This window comes from Drosophila melanogaster, chromosome 2R (assembly GCF_000001215.4).
Source record: "Drosophila melanogaster chromosome 2R".
Taxonomy (NCBI): Eukaryota; Metazoa; Arthropoda; class Insecta; order Diptera; family Drosophilidae; genus Drosophila; species Drosophila melanogaster.
In genome coordinates this window covers 8552837-8572766 of record NT_033778.4, presented here as the reverse complement: position 1 = coordinate 8572766, position 19930 = coordinate 8552837, and the positions used below count along the sequence as shown (strand labels likewise).

The 19930-nt window shown below is 42.4% G+C and overlaps 2 protein-coding genes, 1 long non-coding RNA gene and 1 pseudogene across 4 annotated transcripts, besides 1 other annotated feature; 2 read left to right on the top strand and 2 right to left on the bottom strand.

Annotated features, from left to right (window-relative positions):
• Positions 1 to 619: 619 nt before the first annotated feature.
• On the bottom strand, positions 620 to 2268 carry Cyp6a13 (Cytochrome P450 6a13). Its single transcript, NM_136546.3, has one exon. It carries the CDS (start codon positions 2234 to 2236, stop codon positions 755 to 757), a length of 1482 nt encoding a protein of 493 aa, NP_610390.1. The 5' UTR covers positions 2237 to 2268; the 3' UTR covers positions 620 to 754.
• A 192-nt stretch (positions 2269 to 2460) lies between these two features.
• Positions 2461 to 3630, bottom strand: Cyp6a15Psi (annotated as a pseudogene).
• Positions 3631 to 5564: 1934 nt separating this feature from the next.
• Positions 5565 to 8580, top strand: Cyp6a14 (Cytochrome P450 6a14). Of its 2 annotated transcripts, none has more exon segments than NM_001299270.1 (2): positions 5565 to 7941; positions 7999 to 8580. In NM_001299270.1, coding segments are annotated over 2 exon segments (1528 nt in total). In that variant the 5' UTR covers positions 5565 to 6829; the 3' UTR covers positions 8415 to 8580.
• Positions 5787 to 6678: a mobile genetic element.
• Positions 8581 to 13842: 5262 nt separating the features above from the next.
• lncRNA:CR45308 (long non-coding RNA:CR45308) lies at positions 13843 to 14352 on the top strand. The gene has a single exon (NR_124472.1). It is a non-coding gene; the product is annotated as a long non-coding RNA:CR45308 (long non-coding RNA).
• Positions 14353 to 19930: the final 5578 nt, after the last annotated feature.

The following is a 19930-nucleotide window of genomic DNA, read 5'->3' as shown; positions in this document are numbered from 1 at the left end:
GGTTTGTCCATGTCATCCACCAACTTGAGTGCTATAGCAATTAGCTTTATTGTCGCTTAAGAAATGCTATGGAACTGTAATAATGTAATAATATGTCTGTAATAAATGCTTAACTTATGATTTGATAATAAAATTTTCATTTCACAATTTAAGTAAATGTGGAGTAAGTTTTTCCCATGTGAAAACTGAATTACTTTATTTATTTATTTTGAAACATAACATAAAGTTTTCCCTAAATATTTAGAAATATTTTTGTTCTGTAATGTATCTTATCTTATTATAATTTGGCTTGCCAAACGTTAGGACAACCTAAATTAGATTTTAAACTATCCTTGTTATTAAAGATTTCTAAATTAAATTTTATTATTATAAAGCTTTTGAGCACAGTATTCTGACAGAGAGTATATACAAGACTGGCTTTTAAAAGCTTTTATTTTATATGTATGTACATACATCTAAAATTCGGATTGGTTAATATTTAAATTCAAAGACACCTTCTTTTAAGAATTCAAATTTCCAGTCAAAACATATTTTTAAGTCGTTTCTCTCCCTCTCTAAAATTGAATTCTTTTTTATTTATTTATCTATCATTATTCAATTGTAAAAAAAGCTTTTTGATACTAGACAGTTTCTTTGTGTTTATTTGTATAATGTAGGGATTAATGCAATCTTGGAACGCAGTCTTTTGTAGATAAGAGTTTTCCTATACATATTTCGCGCTGTCAGGATTATACACATTTTCAGATAACAACTATTATGGTCTTTCAAGTCCTTCCATCCTCAAATGAACTCCCTCCTGGGTGGATATCAGGAAATTACGACTGGAAAACTTCAGCGGGATCTGTGTTTTCTCCGACCTGCTGAACTTAAAATCCCTTAGAAGGTATACAAGACCCACCTTCACTTGCAGTTTACCAAAACGCTCGCCTATGCAATTTCGAGGACCCTCGCCAAAAGGCAAATAGGCGAAAGGATGCCTAGCCTTAATCTCTTCTGGCTCAAAGCGACTGGGATCAAACTTTTCTGGATCGGGATAAAGCTCTGGGTCGTGATGAATACTATGCACAGGTATTATTATCTTAGATCCCGGCTCCAGGATTAGGTTGCTATTCGGTATCTGGTACTCCTTGGTGGAACGCCTCAGTAAGTGAGGCAGTATAGGATACTTGCGAAGCGTCTCGGCAACCACTTGGTCCAGGTAGGGCATCTCCTGAACGGAGTCGTACGTGAGCTTTTGGTTGTTGCGTTTCAAAACGGCGAGTACCTCAACCCGTAGCCTTTCTTGGACATCGGGGTTGAGGGCCAGCTCATACAGGCAGAAGGACATGGTGGTGGAGGAGGTGTCGAACCCGGCCAAAAAGAAAACCAATGCCTGGGCCGCAATCTGCTCGAAGGAGAGGGCGTCTTTTACTCCCTCCTCACCCAATTCCATTAGTAGTTGGATCAGGTCGTTGCGATGAATATTCTCCCGTCGCCTGTAGTCCAATGTCTGGCGTACCGTGTCCAAGAAGAACTCACTGACCTCCGGGCGAAAAAGCCTGAAGCGCAGCTTCCTAGCCAACTCCGGCTGGGCAAACATAAAGGCCTGGACGAGCACCGAATGCAGGGGCTCCTGGGTCACTGATCGGCCCATTCGCCGGAACTGCGACTCCGGATCCTGGAGACTATTACACTCGAGGCCGAAGGCACAGCTGCCGATCACATCCGTGGTGAACCTGGCACACAGATCCTTTGCCTCTATCTCGCCGACCTGGAGGCGACACGCCTGCGTTAGCTTCTCGCCCACCTCCACCATGTTGGGGAACATGAATTTCATCTTGCCGGAGGTGAACACCTGCGTCAAATTCTGGCGCAACCAGCGCCACTCCGGTCCGTCCAGGAAGAGAAGGTTCCCGGTCAGTGGATCGTCCCGCACATTATGGAAGAGTCCTCGATCGGCGAAGCTGGAAAAGTCCCTGATCATTATATCGCGGATCAGTTCCAGATCCATGATAAACAGCGACTTGGTCATAAAAGTGAAGTAGCCGCAGTAGCGCTCCACTCCCCGAAACTTCCGGTAGATCCGCAGGTTGATATCCGTCCAGTGAAGGTCCCTTCCCAGCCCACTCATATTGCCGCGGAAGTACACGGGTCTTTCTCCGGCGACGCCCCTTCTGCTCCAGTAGCTGTAATGCCAGCGTAGCTTGACATATAGCAGAAGTCCGACGGTGAACACGAGTACCAGGAGCGTCAGCATGGTACCTACTGCTCGATAGAATAACAACTGAGTGGAAAAGTGGGGTACATTTGATTTGCCGTCTGAAAAGCTTTCGCTTCGCTCTCTTTTCGGGGACTCTCTTTCTCTATCGGTCTTATATGCAAAGAACTGCAGTTATCTAAACATACATAAACATATCTTGCGTCATTTTAAATGAGAATCAAATGATTTGTAAACAAAATATATAGAGCGTTGCTAATGTTCAGTTTTCAGATCAATTATTATTTGAAAATTTAAAAAACTTCACTGGCTAAGCGTTATTAGATTATTTACAAGTTTTACAAGTACATTCTAAACTTTCCAAAGTTAGTAAAATTCCGAGTCTATATGCGTTCCACTATGGCGCTGCGAGTGTCCGAAGCTAAGGGGATGTCTGTTAGGTCTGAATCACCGAACTTGAAGCGCTGACACAATGCCAATCTTGGCCTGCATTTTGCCAAAACGCAGACCTATGCAACTGCGGGGTCCAAATGTTCCGAAGGGCAGATATGCAAATGGATGGCGGGAGTTGGACTTATAAGCCTTGAGGCGGCTGGAATCGAAGAGTTTTGGATGTGGATATAAGTGCGGATCGTAGTGAACACTGTGCACAGGTATCAGTAATGAAGTTCCCTTCTCAACGATGAGCTCAGTATTGCGGACCCTAAAGCTTTCTTGTGTTTCGAGCAAAAATTTAATTAATTGGATGTTTTCGAAGAGTTTCTAAAAGTTAAGTTGCGCTATCAAATTTTCCATGCTTACCAGACAAGACCTGTTCTGGATAGTTAATTTTAGCTAAGGCGTCGTAAGTAATCGCATTTCCTTCCAGAACCCTTTCTATTTCATCCCTTATTTGATTCTAGATCTCCGGCTGGAGGGCTAGTTCGTACTTACAAGAGCTCATCGTACTGGAGGAGGTCTCGAATCCAGCCAAGAAGAACACGATGGCCTGGGCAGCCATTTGCTCCAGGGTCCAGTTGTGGGAGAGATCAAACTTTGACCCTCCTTGCCTGCTACTTCGTCCTCCGCTCGGAGGACTGGTCCATAAAGTCATTCCGCTTAATGCCGGTTTAACCACCGACAAGAAGAAGTCGGTCAAATCATCGCGAAGAATCTTCATTTTTAACTTTTTAGCCAACTTGGAGTTGGTAACTGTAAATGCGGCCCTTTCTTCTGAACTCGGCTTTGGGATTCGGGATCCACTATGTGCCGATTCCCTTGATGTTTGCAATCAGCGGTAGAGGACGCTCATGGGACACTCCCCGTTCTGGCCCAATATGTGTAGGTGTTGTAATAGAATCTATATAAGCCAACATTGGGACCAAACTGAATAATGCGAGAGTGAGCCGCATGGCGATCAAGATACTTCTTTGGATTAAGCTATCCAGCACACTGGTACGCGAAGTATTTTCTTGAAAGCTTATTGTTAGGTTCTAACGAATTTTCTTCATAGATCTCGGGAGCTTAATCGGCAATCAAGCAAACAATCAAACATATGTACAATATACATATAAACATTTGCTCAGCTTTTGAGTCGACAAAGCTTTTTCCCATGGTGAACTAGACGGTACTAGAAGATAAGGTTGTAAACAAATACTATATACATTGTTTAGTTTAAGTGTACTATTGTACATTGTGATGATATAACTTATTCTTTAAGAGGTAAAGTGAAGAGCATACTAGATTCGTTGAAAAGTTTAAAAGTAAAAGTTTGAAAGTAAAATATAGAAGGAAACCCTTTGAGACTCATATATGTTAGATCAGAATCACAGGAGTTTATATGTACGCCGGACTAAATATGTATGTACATATTTTATGAAATTAGGGCTTGCATATCGCAATCTGATAGTATCTGATAGCCTCCTGTCTTTTTCTATTATTAACCTCGGAAATAACAATAGATAGAAGATAGAATAGATAGAACATTTTTATTATTCCGGTGACTCAAGTTGCCCAATCGTATTCGTTATCAAGAAATTCTGTCAACATGACCACCGTAACAGAAATCGGTGATAAAGAGTCGACGAAATGTTTGGTCTAATGCCTAATGCCGCAAAAATTTGTTGGTAATGCTGAAAAGAGGGGACAATATCAGTTGGGGCTCTATAAATGTACCCGTTATCGCTATAACAATTAATGCAAATGAATTCTTTGTTTCGAGCTTATTTTCCAAGGGGCAAAGAGCTGGCAAGCAATTTCATGAAAAATACACATGTTCAGACATTTAGCTTGCAGCTCAAAGTTTTCTTCTGAATGCGCAGTTGTAGCCTCCTTCCAGGACACTTTTTTATTCGACTCCTAGAGTGTTTGTCCTCTTAATTGAAATGTGAGCCTGGGCGTAAACAGGAAAAGAAAACATCAGTTTATTGACAAGTTGTTGATGATTTGCTAGACGATTTGCTTGCTGCCTTTTGGCCTTTGCATCTCACCTTTAATTAAACTGAATCCTGTGACTAGGCCCAGAAATCAATTCAAGCGTAAACTCAATAAAACTGACACAAAATCAAGACGCTGGTGTCACTGAATTCCCAAGGCGTGTTACAAAGTTGCGGGAATATTTACGCGAATGCGATTAAAGGCCCATTAAACGCTTTTCTTGGGGCAGCACGCTGCTCCCAAGGAGGCGACACTGAAGTGGGTGGATCCCCAGCTTCCCCCTCCCTGCAGGACTTCTGTCTGCTTCCTAGTAAATAATAAAACGAAGTCGCGCCTAAAAGCATTTTGTGACCTTGTGCGGGCGTGTGTGTGCTGTTCTGGGTGCTTAAAGGATTTGGGCCTAATGCTCACGGCCCGTTTTATGCCGCTAATGCGCCATCTTCCAATCGACATAAAAATCGTAATGCCGCAGTTAAAGGCAGCTCGAGCCATAAAACAAAAGCTGGAATTAAATAATAATGCAGGGCCAACGGATATTATGCTTATTAAAACTAAATTGCTTTTTGCTGATTCTCATAGGTTTGCGGCATTTCGGGAGCATAGTTAAAAGCAAACCAATTATTAATAAAATACGGAGTAATGTCACTGTATTTGCAGTACCTTTTAAAAAGGCAAACTTGTTTGTTGATTCGTAGTGCAAACCAATTTAGGTATTATTCTCGTGATAGTCAATATTCAAAACGTGTTTGGAAACTACCTTTCAGTGTGACTAACGTCTTATTGACGCTGGCTAGTTTAAGAAAGTTGCTGTCAATGCATCCTCTTACAATTGTGCTTTTAAATTCTAAACCTGTATTCCATAGATACAAAATAATTGTTTATTTTGTTTGCGGGAAGTCAAGCTCTCTAAAGCGTGGCAAAGCTCAACAGAAATCCAAAATCATCGTGCCTCAGTTGTCCCTAAACGCTGATTCAGTGAAGTCGTTTACGCGATAAGTTTACTGTGTGAAAAAGAAATAAAAGTTTCGTCAGCCTTTAGGTGGAATTCCCTCTATTGGTTGTCCGAAATCGGCAACATACATTTGTTTAACACCAACATTTGTCTTTGCTTTACCAAATAAATGATGTTTGAGGTGCCGTTACTCATTGACAGCAATATAGAACTTGGTACTACCAAAGACACTAGAATAACAAGATGCGTAACGGCCATACATTGGTTTGGCACTATGCAGCCACTTTTTTGGTGACGGCCAAAATTGCTCTCTTTCCGCTCGCTCACGCGCCCTTCTTATTATAATTTTAAAGCTGTTTAAATTTGTTTGTTAAAATCGCCGCTCGAATTATCTACCGTTTACACATTTATATTTATGTTTAATTCTAATTTGTCTCTCATCTGACAATTTTTTAAAAGCGAAATAATTTTTTTGAAACACTTTTAATGTTAATGTTACATCATATTAGGTCAAATGATTTAATAAATATACTAAATAATTAAATATGATAACTGTTTATTGCAAAAGTAATATCAAAGACACTAGAATTATTCTAGTGTCTTTGCTTTGTTCATATCTTGAGGCACGAAATGCGGACACAAGCACTCAACAATCATTGCCTTATTAATTTTTCACACGCCGCAAGATGAATACTCTAATGACAAATATTCTTATATAAAGTCATTTTTGAAATTGATTTTTGTGATAATATGTACATAGATTTGGCTTTTTCTAATCTATTTTCAAATAATAATAACGTTAAGGCAATGTAAAACAAGAATTTTTCGCATGGTGCCAATTGATCAAAAATAATATAGATTTAAAGTCTAAGAACTTCTACGGTGAAGGGCATATTTTGTCAAATTTACAATGCATGAGCATACGTGTGCACACATAAAGTTGTCTGCTATCACTGTATGCGTAGAAAAGAGCGGTTCGCTGTAGCGCTCTTCGCTCTCTCGCTCTCTAACAAAAATTCGAGAGAGCCTGGAGCCACCTCTAGAGCCACGGCCAAAAAATTGTGTGCCAAAAAAATTGTATGGCGTTACGCATCTTGTTATTCTAGTGTCTTTGGTACTACCAACAATTCACCTTTAGTGCAATCGCAAATGTTTTTGGCGAGATAAGGAGTTGTTGAAAAGCTTTGTTTGGTATATAAAGAGAAACTAAGCGGCAAAACGATCAGTGTTAATACAAACCTAATCAAGAACAGTGCACAGTCGCAATGTTGTTTACAATCGCCCTTGTGGGCGTGGTTTTGGGCTTGGCCTACAGTTTGCATATAAAAATCTTCTCATATTGGAAGAGGAAAGGTGTTCCACACGAGACACCTCTGCCTATAGTTGGCAACATGAGGGGAATCGTGAAGAAGTACCACTTCCGCGATATCAACCAAAGAATTTATAAGAAGTTTAAGGGGCAGGGTCCCATCGCCGGAATGTACATTCTTTAAGCGAACCGCCTTGATCACCGATCTAGATTTCATCAAGCAGGTGATGATCAAGGACTTCAGCTACTTCCAGGATCGTGGCGCTTTCACCAATCCCCGAGACGATCCCCTCACGGGCCACCTGTTCGCCCTCGAGGGCGAGGAGTGGCGAGCGATGCGGCACAAGCTGACGCCCGTTTTCACCTCCGGAAAGATTAAGCAGATGTCGAAGGTGATCGTGGACGTGGGTCTTCGCCTGGGCGATGCCATGGACAAGGCGGTGAAGGAGGCCAAAGTGGAGGAGGGTAATGTGGAGATTAAGGATCTCTGTGCCCGGTTTACCACGGATGTCATCGGATCGTGCGCCTTCGGGTTGGAGTGCAACAGTCTCCAGGATCCAAGCGCCGAGTTCCGACAGAAGGGTCGCGAAATATTCACAAGACGTCGTCATTCCACGCTAGTGCAATCCTTTATCTTTACCAACGCCAGGCTGGCTAGGAAGTTGCGAATAAAAGTGCTCCCCGATGATTTGACCCAGTTCTTCATGTCGACGGTTAAGAACACCGTTGACTACCGCCTCAAGAACGGCATTAAGCGCAATGACTTCATCGAACAAATGATAGAGCTTCGAGCGGAGGACCAAGAAGCTGCCAAAAAGGGTCAGGGTATCGATCTCTCCCACGGCCTGACCCTGGAGCAAATGGCTGCCCAGGCCTTCGTGTTCTTTGTGGCCGGCTTCGAGACATCCTCCAGCACCATGTCCTTGTGCCTGTATGAGCTGGCCTTGCAACCGGATATTCAGCAGCGGTTGAGGGAGGAGATTGAAAGTGTGCTAGCCAATGTGGACGGCGGGGAGCTTAATTACGACGTTCTCGCTCAAATGACGTATTTGGATCAAGTGCTGTCGGGTAAGTACCGATCCGCCTTAGCTAAACAAACTGATTTTAAGCCAAAACCTCTTTCAGAAACTCTTCGAAAGCACCCACTGCTTCCCCATCTCATTCGAGAGACTACTAAAGACTACCAAATTCCCAACTCAGATATTGTGCTAGACAAGGGCATTCTTGCCCTGATTCCGGTGCATAATATCCACCACGATCCGGAGATATATCCCGAGCCGGAGAAGTTCGATCCCAGTCGCTTCGACCCGGAGGAAGTCAAGAACCGCCATCCGATGGCCTATTTGCCCTTTGGCGATGGACCAAGGAACTGCATTGGTCTGCGGTTCGGTAAGATTCAGGCTAAGATTGGGCTTGTGTCGCTGCTTCGACGATTCAAATTTTCTGTATCAAATCGCACTGACGTTCCTTTGATTTTTTCGAAAAAATCTTTTCTGTTGACTACCAATGACGGCATTTACCTAAAAGTCGAACGCGTTTAAATGTGTAAATTATCTGAAATTAAAAAAATAAAAGATAAGAAGCGTAAAGTACACCTGAAATATTTGGAAAGTTATTTATTGAAATATTTTGTTAATGTCCAAACTGTGACCGAAACTTTGTTAATTAAATACAAAAAATGCCCGCGGCTAAATCAGATACCAAATCAAATTAAAGTTGTGTTTGACTAAATTTATTAGTTCGTTCAGCAGCCAGCTAACTGATCGAAACTTTTTCGGCTAAAATGTAATTTTGGCCACTTTATTCACTTTACATTTGTGCACGGAGCTGGCCACCAGGCAGTAAGTGTAATGAATTTTAAAAGGAAAGTATCTAATGATACTTACTTCTCAGTTGAATATATGTGTACTTGGCATTTAAAAGCAATTTTGTCTAGAATGTTTTAGCATTGCTCCCGAACCCGAATAGAAACCTCAAAAAGAATAACAAAGTATTCTCCCGCTAATCTGGAGCCAAAATCCGGCTAAAACTTTTCCGTGACTCGCCCACTAATTTGCTCATTTCTCATGCGTTACTTGCCAGCTGCTAACCGAGTACGACTGTTTTGACAGAATTGCATGTGCTGTGCAATATGTTCGCCCAGGATTCGCCAGGATTCGTGGGTGGGAGGACAGAGGATGGAGTCATTCAGCCAGGAGGAAGTTTTTGCCACGGCACTTTTTGATAGTGCAGTCACGCCACAGAATCCTTGGGGCAACGAAACAAAGCAAGGCAAGGCAAGGCAAGGCAAAAAAAACTTGGAGCTGCAAAACAAATGGAATAATTAGCCGGAATAAGATGAACTTGCTCACGGCACCAGGAGAACTCATAGACCAGGTGCAGTGGATTGGTATTGGTATTCGTATTCGCAGTCCCCCGTAGATAACCAGGCATTTGTATCTCTTCCAGCTCTCTGTTTTTCCAGCCCTGGCAAAAAAGTGAAAAATAAGACCATGAATGCCTCCAGTATCCTGCACCGCCTGCTTGGGCTGGGTGGTTGTATCTGGGGCGTCTGTGTTTTTGTATCTTTGTGTTTTCAAGACTGACTGGATGGCCATTGATTCGCTCAATTGGTGGCGTTGTCCATTCGGAAAACAGCTGCCGTGATGGGGCGGAAAAATACAATATCGCATGCCTCCGTGGGCGCTTTCGCACTTCCTTTTTTGTTTATGCGGGCCATAACTCATTTAGGCCAAATTCCTATTTTTCCCACAGACAATTTGAGCCAATGCCCTGATGCCTCATCATCTTCGGGGGAGTGGGTCCATCGGCTGTGTTCTCATTATTATGTTATTTACTTTTATTATTGATTGATAACAAATTGCTAAACATTGACTAACGAGCGCATATTGTGGCCGAAAGGTCAAAGTGTCGGGATCCACCTTCGCACCCATTTTCCCATCCCAAAAGTCCGGCTGGTGCACGTAATTATGGGAAATTTTCCGGAAGGAGAGGTGTATCTGCAGACTCAGCCATTTCAGGTCGCTGGGTTACGTCACGTTTTGGGGTGGCAGGTGAAAAGGTGATTGAGACGCGATGAAATGAAAGAAATAATACCTGAACTAACAAAGCCCAACCAACCGCATGTGTCTGCTTAAATATCTTAAATATGTTAAACAAACAAGGTATAGTTAAATACATATTAAATTCAATCCCTTCATACTAAAAATGAACTTATTGGCTTTCAATGGAAAAGTAAGATTTATTTTTGATGATGCCAACTTAGAGTATTTGTGGTTGGTCTTCGATCACAGCTTCTTTCCATTTCCTGGCTGACCCAGAGATTTATGAGCTCCGTACTACCATAAATCATGCTTAGGTTACATTCATTATGCTTAGGAGAGGAGCCGGTTAGAGGACCTGCAGAGTAGCCCACTTTAGCGGCCAGAGCTGAGGTGTTCCAACGGTGTTGAACTTTTATGGCCAAGTTGGATGGCTTGTAAGCGCTTTGCGAAATAAATGGCTCCGGCCGAAAGCCATACAAATTGCTAATTACTTGAGCTGCTAGGTGTTTGAGTCACTTGAGTGGGCTCTGGCCAGTGGTGTTCTGGATATCCTGGAGCGGCGGTGACAGGACACTTTACAATTTCATTGGTCGCTTTATTTATGTTGTTTGCTGGATGTTTTCCCCGGGCGGCCATATAAATTATAGGGAAATATTAGCTGGCCGATGCGGAAAGCATTGAGGGTAAAGGCATTTTTAGATTGCCTTGGCAACCAGGAGCACTCGACTGGAATATAGTGGTTTTGTGGCTTTGCTTTTCCATCGGCATTATCAGCCGGTTGCTGCAAGTAAAATCCACTTTTGTGGTTTGGCATTTGTTCTTGCCAAAATAAAAAGAAAGGTTAAATTATTTTGCCATGTTTGGTTGTCTGTTGTTTTGTGAACGGCATCGCATCGCATCGCATCCCGAACCCAAGCCCAAACCAGACACTTTTAGCTGTGGAATTGTTTATTGCTTGACCATTCGGCTGCCGAGTTTCCTTCTGGCAATTGATTGTGAGTGTGGACACAATCAATTTTTCCAAATCGTTTGGCAGACGACACGCATTAAGCCGTCAGAGGACATCAGCAGCTGGCCAATTCAGCCAGGCAATAATTTATCATTCCGTTCGGGGTCTAATCAAATCAAGTCCTGATTTGATAAAAAGCCAACGCGAAACGAGATGTCAAAGGGCGCTTGTCTGCTTTACAATTTTTTGGCAAGTCCCCAAAACAAATCCGCTGACATAGTTTTCGTCGAGCAGCTTGATTAATGGCATTACTAGCTGCCACACACGTAGCACGGCACACACGGCGTATGCTCATTTTGCGGAGCATCTGTTGCGACGAAGTCCACGTCAACGGTTTGTCAACGGCAAAGGTGCTGCGCTTGTGCTCATCCTCCTCGTTTCTGCGGCTCGACAATTTTCTGGCTCGACAGGTGCTATTAGTCTACTAACACCTTGATGCGTTGCCTTTGGCTGGGACAGCTCAATTGGTCATCGATTTCTCGATCGAATGCACTTCATTGAAGGCGCCTTGCTCTTTTGGCTTCAGACTGCAAACCGAAACTGATGTGGCATTGGGTTGTCCTCTCATTATGTCATTAGCAAGTTGTGTTCCTCTTTGGCCAGGTGCCTACAAACTGGGTAATAGAGTTGGAAAAGTAGAAGGGGAACAGCAGGAATACAAACTACAAGACAGAACAACACATTTTTGTGGCAATTAATGGCTCATCACTTTAGTGATAGTACTAAAACTTTTGTATTGTCAAATTCCGTTTAATTCAATCTTAAGATCGGAGTTTTCGATTGATTTTACCACCTGTTTTGTTAGCTTCCCACGTAAAAGTCGTTGAGAAAGCCAAATGGACAAACTGCAGTTCAATAAATTTGTTGCAAAAGAAATTTACGAGTTGGGCATTTTAATGCAATTCGCAACATTTTTCAGAATAGCAATTACCAGCTTACAGCAAACCGTGCGTAAAATTGTAGTACGAAACATTCTCCTTGCATTTTTATTCACTGACATTGTGCTCACATATCCATGGCTTGCTGAATGTTGATTAACTTTGCGAAACCCTTAAAAAAAAATCATGTTACCAATCTGGAATTGCAACAATCTTTCAACAAGCAGCCAAAACTATGCAATAAATCGACAGAGGAAAAGCACAATATATCAAAGTTACAAGGAAGCTAGTTTGCAGGCTTAAATATTTCTTTGCATTCATACTACATGTTCATTAATATGTATAAGTCTCACAAGGGCAAATGGCATTGTTATATTTAAGAAGTAAAAAGACTAGTATAATTGATTTTATTTATTAAAATAATTTCATGTTCATGCATTATAAACTCATTTGAAAAGGTCATGACGCTTAAAAAAATGCATTTTATTCTTCGGAAATGAACCGTAGAGTGCCGTTTTTTATAGGTGTCCTAAACATGTACTAGAGTTATTCAATTAAATTTAAATTACATTTACCAGTTGGAAGTTAAGGGGAAATCTGATAATGTATAATAATTGAAATCAAAATGGCACTACAGTAATATTAATTTATTACTAACCATATTAAATGATAATTAAAAAACGTGTTGCTGACAGATGCCATTCATAGCTGAAAATTTGTAATTCTACACGTAGTTGCGAAGTAAGGGGGCATACTAGATTAGTTGAAAAGTATGCAACAATATCAATGTTATACATATATATATTAATGCAAAGAAATTTCTTAAATTTGGATTATTTAACAAATCTTGAGAGTAATTATGTTTGTATGAAATATCTCCCTTACTCTTCTTTTGGCTGATTAACTGGTATCTTATATTCGAGACACTCGACTTTCTCGCTAATTTAATTAATTTATTTTTAATTGCTATAGTCACCTGTGGAATTTTCACTGAGGGAATTCAGAGGTCAACTGCCGTGTGCGGGTATTCTAAGCATCCATTGCAAGGCGGTAACCTTTCGCCGATTAACCTGATCCCAACTTGGCCCTTGGCCCTTGGCACTTGGCACTTGAGGACTCAAATTGAGTTGACGTTTTATTCGGTCGCTTGCAATGTCTGTGGACAATTATCGTATATTTGCGCTGTCCATCTGTGTCACAGAAAAAGTTATCTGGCATTGACGCCGAAATTGTGTTCGACTTTTGGGTCATATATGGCTAACACGTTCGTTGGCCCGTCATAACCGAATTATCTCGAGTTATGTTCGAACGCTGAACTGTTGGCCAAGTCGTTGACACTTTCGTGCGTCTAGAATGCCGCAATTTGAGCGGATTAAGACAATGGTCAACGTTTTCTTCCCAATTCGGAGAGGCAGCTGCTTGGCCGGGTAATTTATGCGAGTTTCTTGTTTTGGCTCGTGTTACTTTTTATTTTCTGGTGGCTGCCAAGCTCATTTGCCGCAATGACAAACGGAGTTGGCAACAATTGTAAAATACATGACAAGGGTCGTACACATTATATTTTGTGTGGGGAAACTTTCCCAAGAAGGCGGGCTGCCGCATACGTAGAAGACATCTAGTCGGGGCAATTTCCTTGAAGGCATCGTCTTGGGGTTGTGAGTTATATGTGCAACTTAATTTGTTGCTGTCACACCTGTGGCTTCCGCCTATGGAAAGTGCGAAATGGAAAGTGGCAACCTTGGCCCTGTTTGACATGAATTTATGAGCGAATCCTGCATAAGGTGCCTGCCTGCTTGGGTGGGTCATAAAAACGGTTAGCAGATTTAATAAAATATATTCGGTTAAATAAATAGATTCGCATGACAACATGTTCCACGAACTTAAGAGAGTCCCTCCTATCGCTTAAGAGATGTAACCGTAGGTGGAAAGTAGCACGTGTTGCACGGCTTTCGCTTTCATCTGCGCAGCATCTCTGTTAAAATTTCCCTCTGGTTTGGTCAGAATGTTAAGACGGCTTCGGAACTTCGGGCCTCATATCAGTGTGCGAATCCCGCCCGCTTCCCAAGGACGTATCCTCGTCAGAACGCCGGAAGAACTTAGGCGGCCAAAAGGACGAGTTCATTTTGTGAAAAATAAATATTTAAGGATTTGTTTGCTCTTCTGTGGCCGGTTGTCATCAATAAAACGAATTATGTACGCATGGAAAAATACGATTTAAATTTAAACTGCCCACATGGACTGTTGATCCAAATATTAAAGACAAATATCAATAACTGACCGAGCAAATACTGGATGGCTTACAAAATATTGATATTTATACAGTTGAGTGGTAGTTAATGCTTATTTGGATATCCCAAAAAAGCAATCAATTTCCAAAAACAACCTATTAATTGGAAAATCATACATAAAGTTCCTGGAAAAATTACAAACTAAAGAGCTTTGATATCAAAGAAATTGAATTCTTAAGTTACATAAATCATCAAACAGCAATTTTTAAATTCCCCATCCGAAAGTCAACGAGGCTCACATAAAAATGTAAGTAACTGGTAAACAAGTGCTCATCCCCAACAACTATGTATTCGAACTTTTTGCCATGTTCTAAATCCTTTCAGCCTTTTATTTCTTGCGTTGTGCAACTTCCGTTTAAAAACTAAACGGGGCTTGATGTCTGCCTTTGGGCCAAACAATTAGGCCAACGCGAAAAAGTGCAACAAAAAGAATTCGAGATAGAAATCAATTTTTCCCGCCCGTCCTGCCAACCAAAGAACACATGTCCCTCCAATAGACCACTTAATAAAGCGTCAAAAAAAGCGGCCGCAGCTAGATTTATGGCCAACACGTGTGTGAGTATGCGGTCTGATAATGTGGCCGAGAAAAGGAATATCAAATTGTGTATATGTTTTGTGGCCAGCAATTTATGGGCGCTAGCCAAAATTATTGCTATTGATTTAGAAGCGAAGAAGAAGAGAATTGCCAAATCCCCTGGCGTTATTGGCTGCCCATAAAAGTTGACCAATAAAGCATTTTGGTCACAAGTAACTGCCCCAATAGTGTAACGTGGACCTCTAGCATTGTAGGCTAATTAAAATTCTATTGTCGATACTGGAAATGGAATAGAATTTTCCAATTATTCGAGGCTTAGTTGCATTTCAGCCCATTTGTCATTATTGAAATGCACATTTCCCGGCTAAGCGCCCATTTAGAGAATTCCAGGATAATGGGCGCACTGGCATCCATCAATTCATTAGTACCGTCATTAGGTGGTAAATAATATCTAAGCGAATGTTTCGGACAGCAAACAATGAGCCATAATTTCGTTCGCGGGCAAGCAATTATTCGAATTATTTCGAAATTCGGTGGTCGTTATGTGGGAAAAATCGTGTTGCAGCGCAGCTCAAAGGAGGGGAAAATTGTTTGTTTGAACGTGCGTTATTAAATTGCATTTTGCGAACCAAACGGCAAATGACACAGCAGAAGCAGCATCGTATTAAAAGGATTCCCTTTGTTCCTTAATTGTCATGTAAGCCGAGCTGGGTTATCTTGCAACCGGGCTGGCCTTATGTCCTTATGCGCCTGGCGAAAATTGGGTTAAAAATGCATGCACCAGAAATGACAGAAGCGCATGTATGGGAAAATTAAAATTTAAAATTGTATTCTACTCGCAGGGGGTGCTCTTTGTCCATTGCGTGCACTTGCCGCTACAAGGTTTCCTCTTTTCCACTGACTGCTTGCCGAATGAAATTCACACAAAAGCTAGCTCATTACAAATTTTGTATGAAACTTTTCGCACTCGAGGTGCAGCTGGTCGCCATTTTTCCATTCATTCAATGCTGTCCAAACAAAACAGAGCCATCGCCACTCTGCACAATTCCTGGCCATTTTCCCAGCGCAGCTTTTCCGCCCTCCAATAGCCACCCCTAGTCAGCACCTCACACCCCCCCCCCCTCACATTAGAGCGCTGCTTTCAGCGCCAACGCATTTGCATCGAGTGGTGAAACAATCTTGCATCTGCTGCTCGTGAAACTTACAGGAGCAGCCGACAGGAACTTTCGCAGACTCGTCGTTATCCTCAGCCAGCTCGCCTCACAAGTTTCACGTTTATTCCCTTTACGTGCGAAGTGGCGACCGGCAGGACTGCACATCATTGTCAGCCAATGATTCCGTATGCAGGAGCCAAGCCATTTCCGGACTACGCCACGTGTGGCGATGCCTAGCGGGAAACTTTTAGAGCATTACTTTCATTTGCATAAGCAGTTCGATAGCGCCAACTATCCGGAGCAGCTCCCGCCAGACTTTGAAATTCCAATTAAATCCTTGGAGAGAAAGTATTTAAATTATATTTTTATATTTCCCAACTTCAGTATATGCAAACAAAACAAGATATATTCATGACTACAGCTGCGCTGAGAAGTTGATGTTACCAGCGTTGCAGGGTATTCCACTACGACGTATATTATACAACTTGGTCGTATCCCCTCATATTTTAATAAATTCGCGATAATGTGCAAACTTTTTGTCTGCGAAATTATGTGAGTTTTTCACAGAGCCGCTAATTTTGCGATCCTGCCTCGCGATGAGCACTTCTGCTGAGTGTCGCTGCCATTACGGTTTATTAGATGCAGGCGTGGTGCTTCTTGGAGCCGGCGGAGTGGTGCGTCGCATGCTCCCGGCATTCTGGTAGAATTTTATAAGCTGTGGATGTGCAGGCGGCGCCAACGACCATGACAACGACGTGCACACGTCACCAATTATGCCCCCTACGCCAGGGGGGCGTGGTCCGGGCCAGAAGTGACTGTTGGCCTTGCAAACAACGGCTTCGTCTTCGCCTTGTTTCGCTCTGCTCGGCTCGGCGGCTCCCCTTGCACTTTTTTTTTTTATAAACATGTCATTGTCGGTCCCGGGATCTTCATTTAAAATTCAATGGCGTATGCGAACTGCGTGATTTTAGCCCTCCGTCGCATTCCGTGCCTCCATGCCGCGAATTCCAATCACGGGAGATCTGGAGATGGAGCAGCTGGAGGAGCTGCCGGAGGAGTGCCCCGCCCAACGTGTCGGCGAAACATCGCAAATATTTGCATTTGCCGTGGTTGGAGAAAATTTGTCGCGCTAAACTCAAAAGAGATCTCCTGTCGAATTCACAACAGCAAATCTCGCAATTAGTGACATCGTGGGTGGCAGATACGCGCTGGAAGAAGGATATTGCTTTTCTCGCCTCGCTCGTGGAATTTTCAATCCTGGCAGCAGCACGTTCAAATGGGTTCTAAGTACAGGTATACAGGTGCAGATATGTATGTACAATGCATTTTCCGGGAATTTTACCAGCTTTCTGTTCACATATTTTTGCACTGAACTGTATGCTATTTATTTGTGCTGTTCCATGAAAAGTGTGTATTGTTTGCCGTGAAGTATTTCTTGATTGCTCTCTTTATCGCAAACGATTTTTAAGAAATGTCATTCCGGAAACCAACTGAAATAAGTTCCTTCGCTTTGAGAATCGCAAGAAACTAAGTGTTTTTCTCTTTTCCTTGGAATGAAATTCATATACACAATTAGGAAGAAATTTACTCCACATGGAGCAGTTTAAAAATATCCATTAATAAATTATATATACTTGATTATAGACATAGTCATTCCTATGAGCCAAGTAATAATACCATTGTGAGGGAATATTTATGCAACCCACATATGTACGTGTGTGCATCAATTCGTCCAAGTTTTCATCATTTCGTTTAGGATTCGAGGGTCTCTCGTTCGTCAGTCGAGTGTGGAGTAGCACTTCTATAAATATCCATCTCCTGAATAAACGTTTATTTCCTGCTCGGCAGAACCTGGGTAAACTTTCGCTCTGATGTGGAAGGAAAAACTCTTGAGCTTCTCCTGCGCACACTTTTTATGCCTCGATTGACTTAAAGTCCAGTGTCGAGTGCCAGCTGTTCTTAAGGTTGCCCCCACTAACCGCCCATTCGCATCCCCGTTGGGATGCTGATGTTGCAGTTTTCCGGACTGCGCCCAGTAGGCCATTTGGCCGGACTTCAAGTGCCCGCTTCTGGCCATTGTTGTGTGCCGTTTTAACTGTTGCATTCTGGCCAGGCCATTTAATTTGACGATGTCTGCCTGGCAGTTGCAATATTGTGAGTTTATTTGGGCGAAGGGGGGCTGCTTTTATTGCCGCGACTGATTCAATGACTGCGAGATTATTATGCAATGTAGTTTAATTGTTTCGATTTGCATTCGGTGCAAATTGAATATTTTGTTTTAATTTACAAAATTAATTAAATGTGCCGTCTGTTTATGCTCGATGAAGATAATGGAATATTTACAGTCCAAGTTGTTTGCCTAGTAAATTACTAAATTTCACGTTTTCCACGGAACTAAATCACGCAGGCACACACACACACACACATTGCGTTAAACGATTTAATGATTTCGCCCATAAAATTTACGCCTTTTGTTATTAAACTTTAAGCTGCCCAAAAGCCAATCAAAAGTGTGTAAAACTTCTAAGGCACACACACACACACTCGAGCACTCCGCACGCAATTCGCACGCACAAAAGTATGCAATAAATTTGGCAGCGTTTTACGACTGCTCATCGATTTGCTCACTAAAGGGGCTACAGGGTTTGAAAGTGTGCGAAAACCGGGGGCTAAAACACCAACCGCAGGTACACATTCCGCTAAAGAAAATGGAAAAGGCAAGGCTTAGGGCAGCGCACAGAAAAACTTTAATTTTATTGCATTGCCATGGGTGCTTTTGGGGTTTGGGTTTGGGTTTGGGTTTGGGTTTGGGTTTGTGCTTGGGTTTGATTGCGAATTGAAGATGGAAACGGCAAACAAAAGTGACACAATGCGCAGCTTTGCTTGCTCAGCTTTCGGCTGTTGTCTTGTCAAGTAGAAGTTGGCCGAAACAGTGTTTCCCTTTTTCGGAAGTCAAAAAATGGGTAAGCTCCATATCAATCAATGTATCATTTCCAGAGGTTTCTCCTTAACTTATTCATATCCGAAAAAGGAAAAAAAACTATAGTCTAAGATAATTTTATTTAATGTATTTAATTCGAACTAACTTTTTTAAGTTAAAAGATTTCAGGAAGAGTGTCCGTCCCATGGTGCCCAATGGCCACCAAATCCAGATCACATTGAGCTGTAGGACGATGCGTTTTAATGCGGGAAAATTGCATTTATCCGCGTTGTTTTAGCCGCTTTGATTAATCTTTAGTTTGCACCACTGTCGGCTAAAGCGGCAAAAGCATTCGGCTATCGGAGGGCGTTAAATGTAGCACATAACATGGTTCTGGCAGCAGGGGAGAGGCGAGGAGCCAGGATGTGCGGATACGGAGTCCTGGGGAGTGGTGGGGATTGCTTCAATTCCGGGCTTGCCTTTTAGCGCAGCGCAATAAAAAGGCATAAAAATGTTGAGCATGTGGCGCTTATTTATAGTGTATGACCGGCAAATGTAGTTTGTCCCTGGCGGGGGAATCCCCTGCTAAATCTGCGGCTGGAACCTCGGCCACGCCCCCTGAAAGGCTGGCTGTTCAAACATTTTTTTATGTGTTTTATACAAATGCCTTGTCTTTGCGGGCCATACTGAGCATAAGTGGCACATACGCAACATTGAGTGGCGCCACACAACAAGAGATTCCAATAAGAACAACAGCAGGAATGGCCGTAATGAAGACTATCAGATGGTCATAAGGATCGGGGGAGGCCATTGTGGCTTTTGTTCAGCCTACAATGGGAGTTGGTGGCTGTTTGCTTTCCGCGTCCATTCTTTTCTTTCTATTTCCTTTCATGTGGAGCGCTTTCTGCTTTAAAGCCAAATAAAGTCAGCCGCCATTAGCCAAGTCAGGGTGGACACATGCACTAAGCAAAATTAATTAACAGATCCTGTTTCTTGACCCAGATCTCTGTTGCTCGCTTGATTTGCTTTACTTAATTAATCAGCAGTCAAGTGTGGCTGCCGGATGAAGTGAGTCGGGATGCGGAATGCGATGATTCCAGAAGGATGCTGTCAGGAGCAACCGAATGGCCTGACAATATTTTCCAATTAAGCGTGAGGCGTATTTAGCCGTCTCTTCGGGTGCATTTGGGTGTGAAACTATCGCGTGAAAATAAACAATCTGTGGCAAA

Bases quoted from the DNA above. Each gene is read 5' to 3' on its own strand.
- Cyp6a13 (NM_136546.3), bottom strand. From the start codon at position 2,236: ATGCTGACGCTCCTGGTACTCGTGTTCACCGTCGGACTTCTGCTATAT.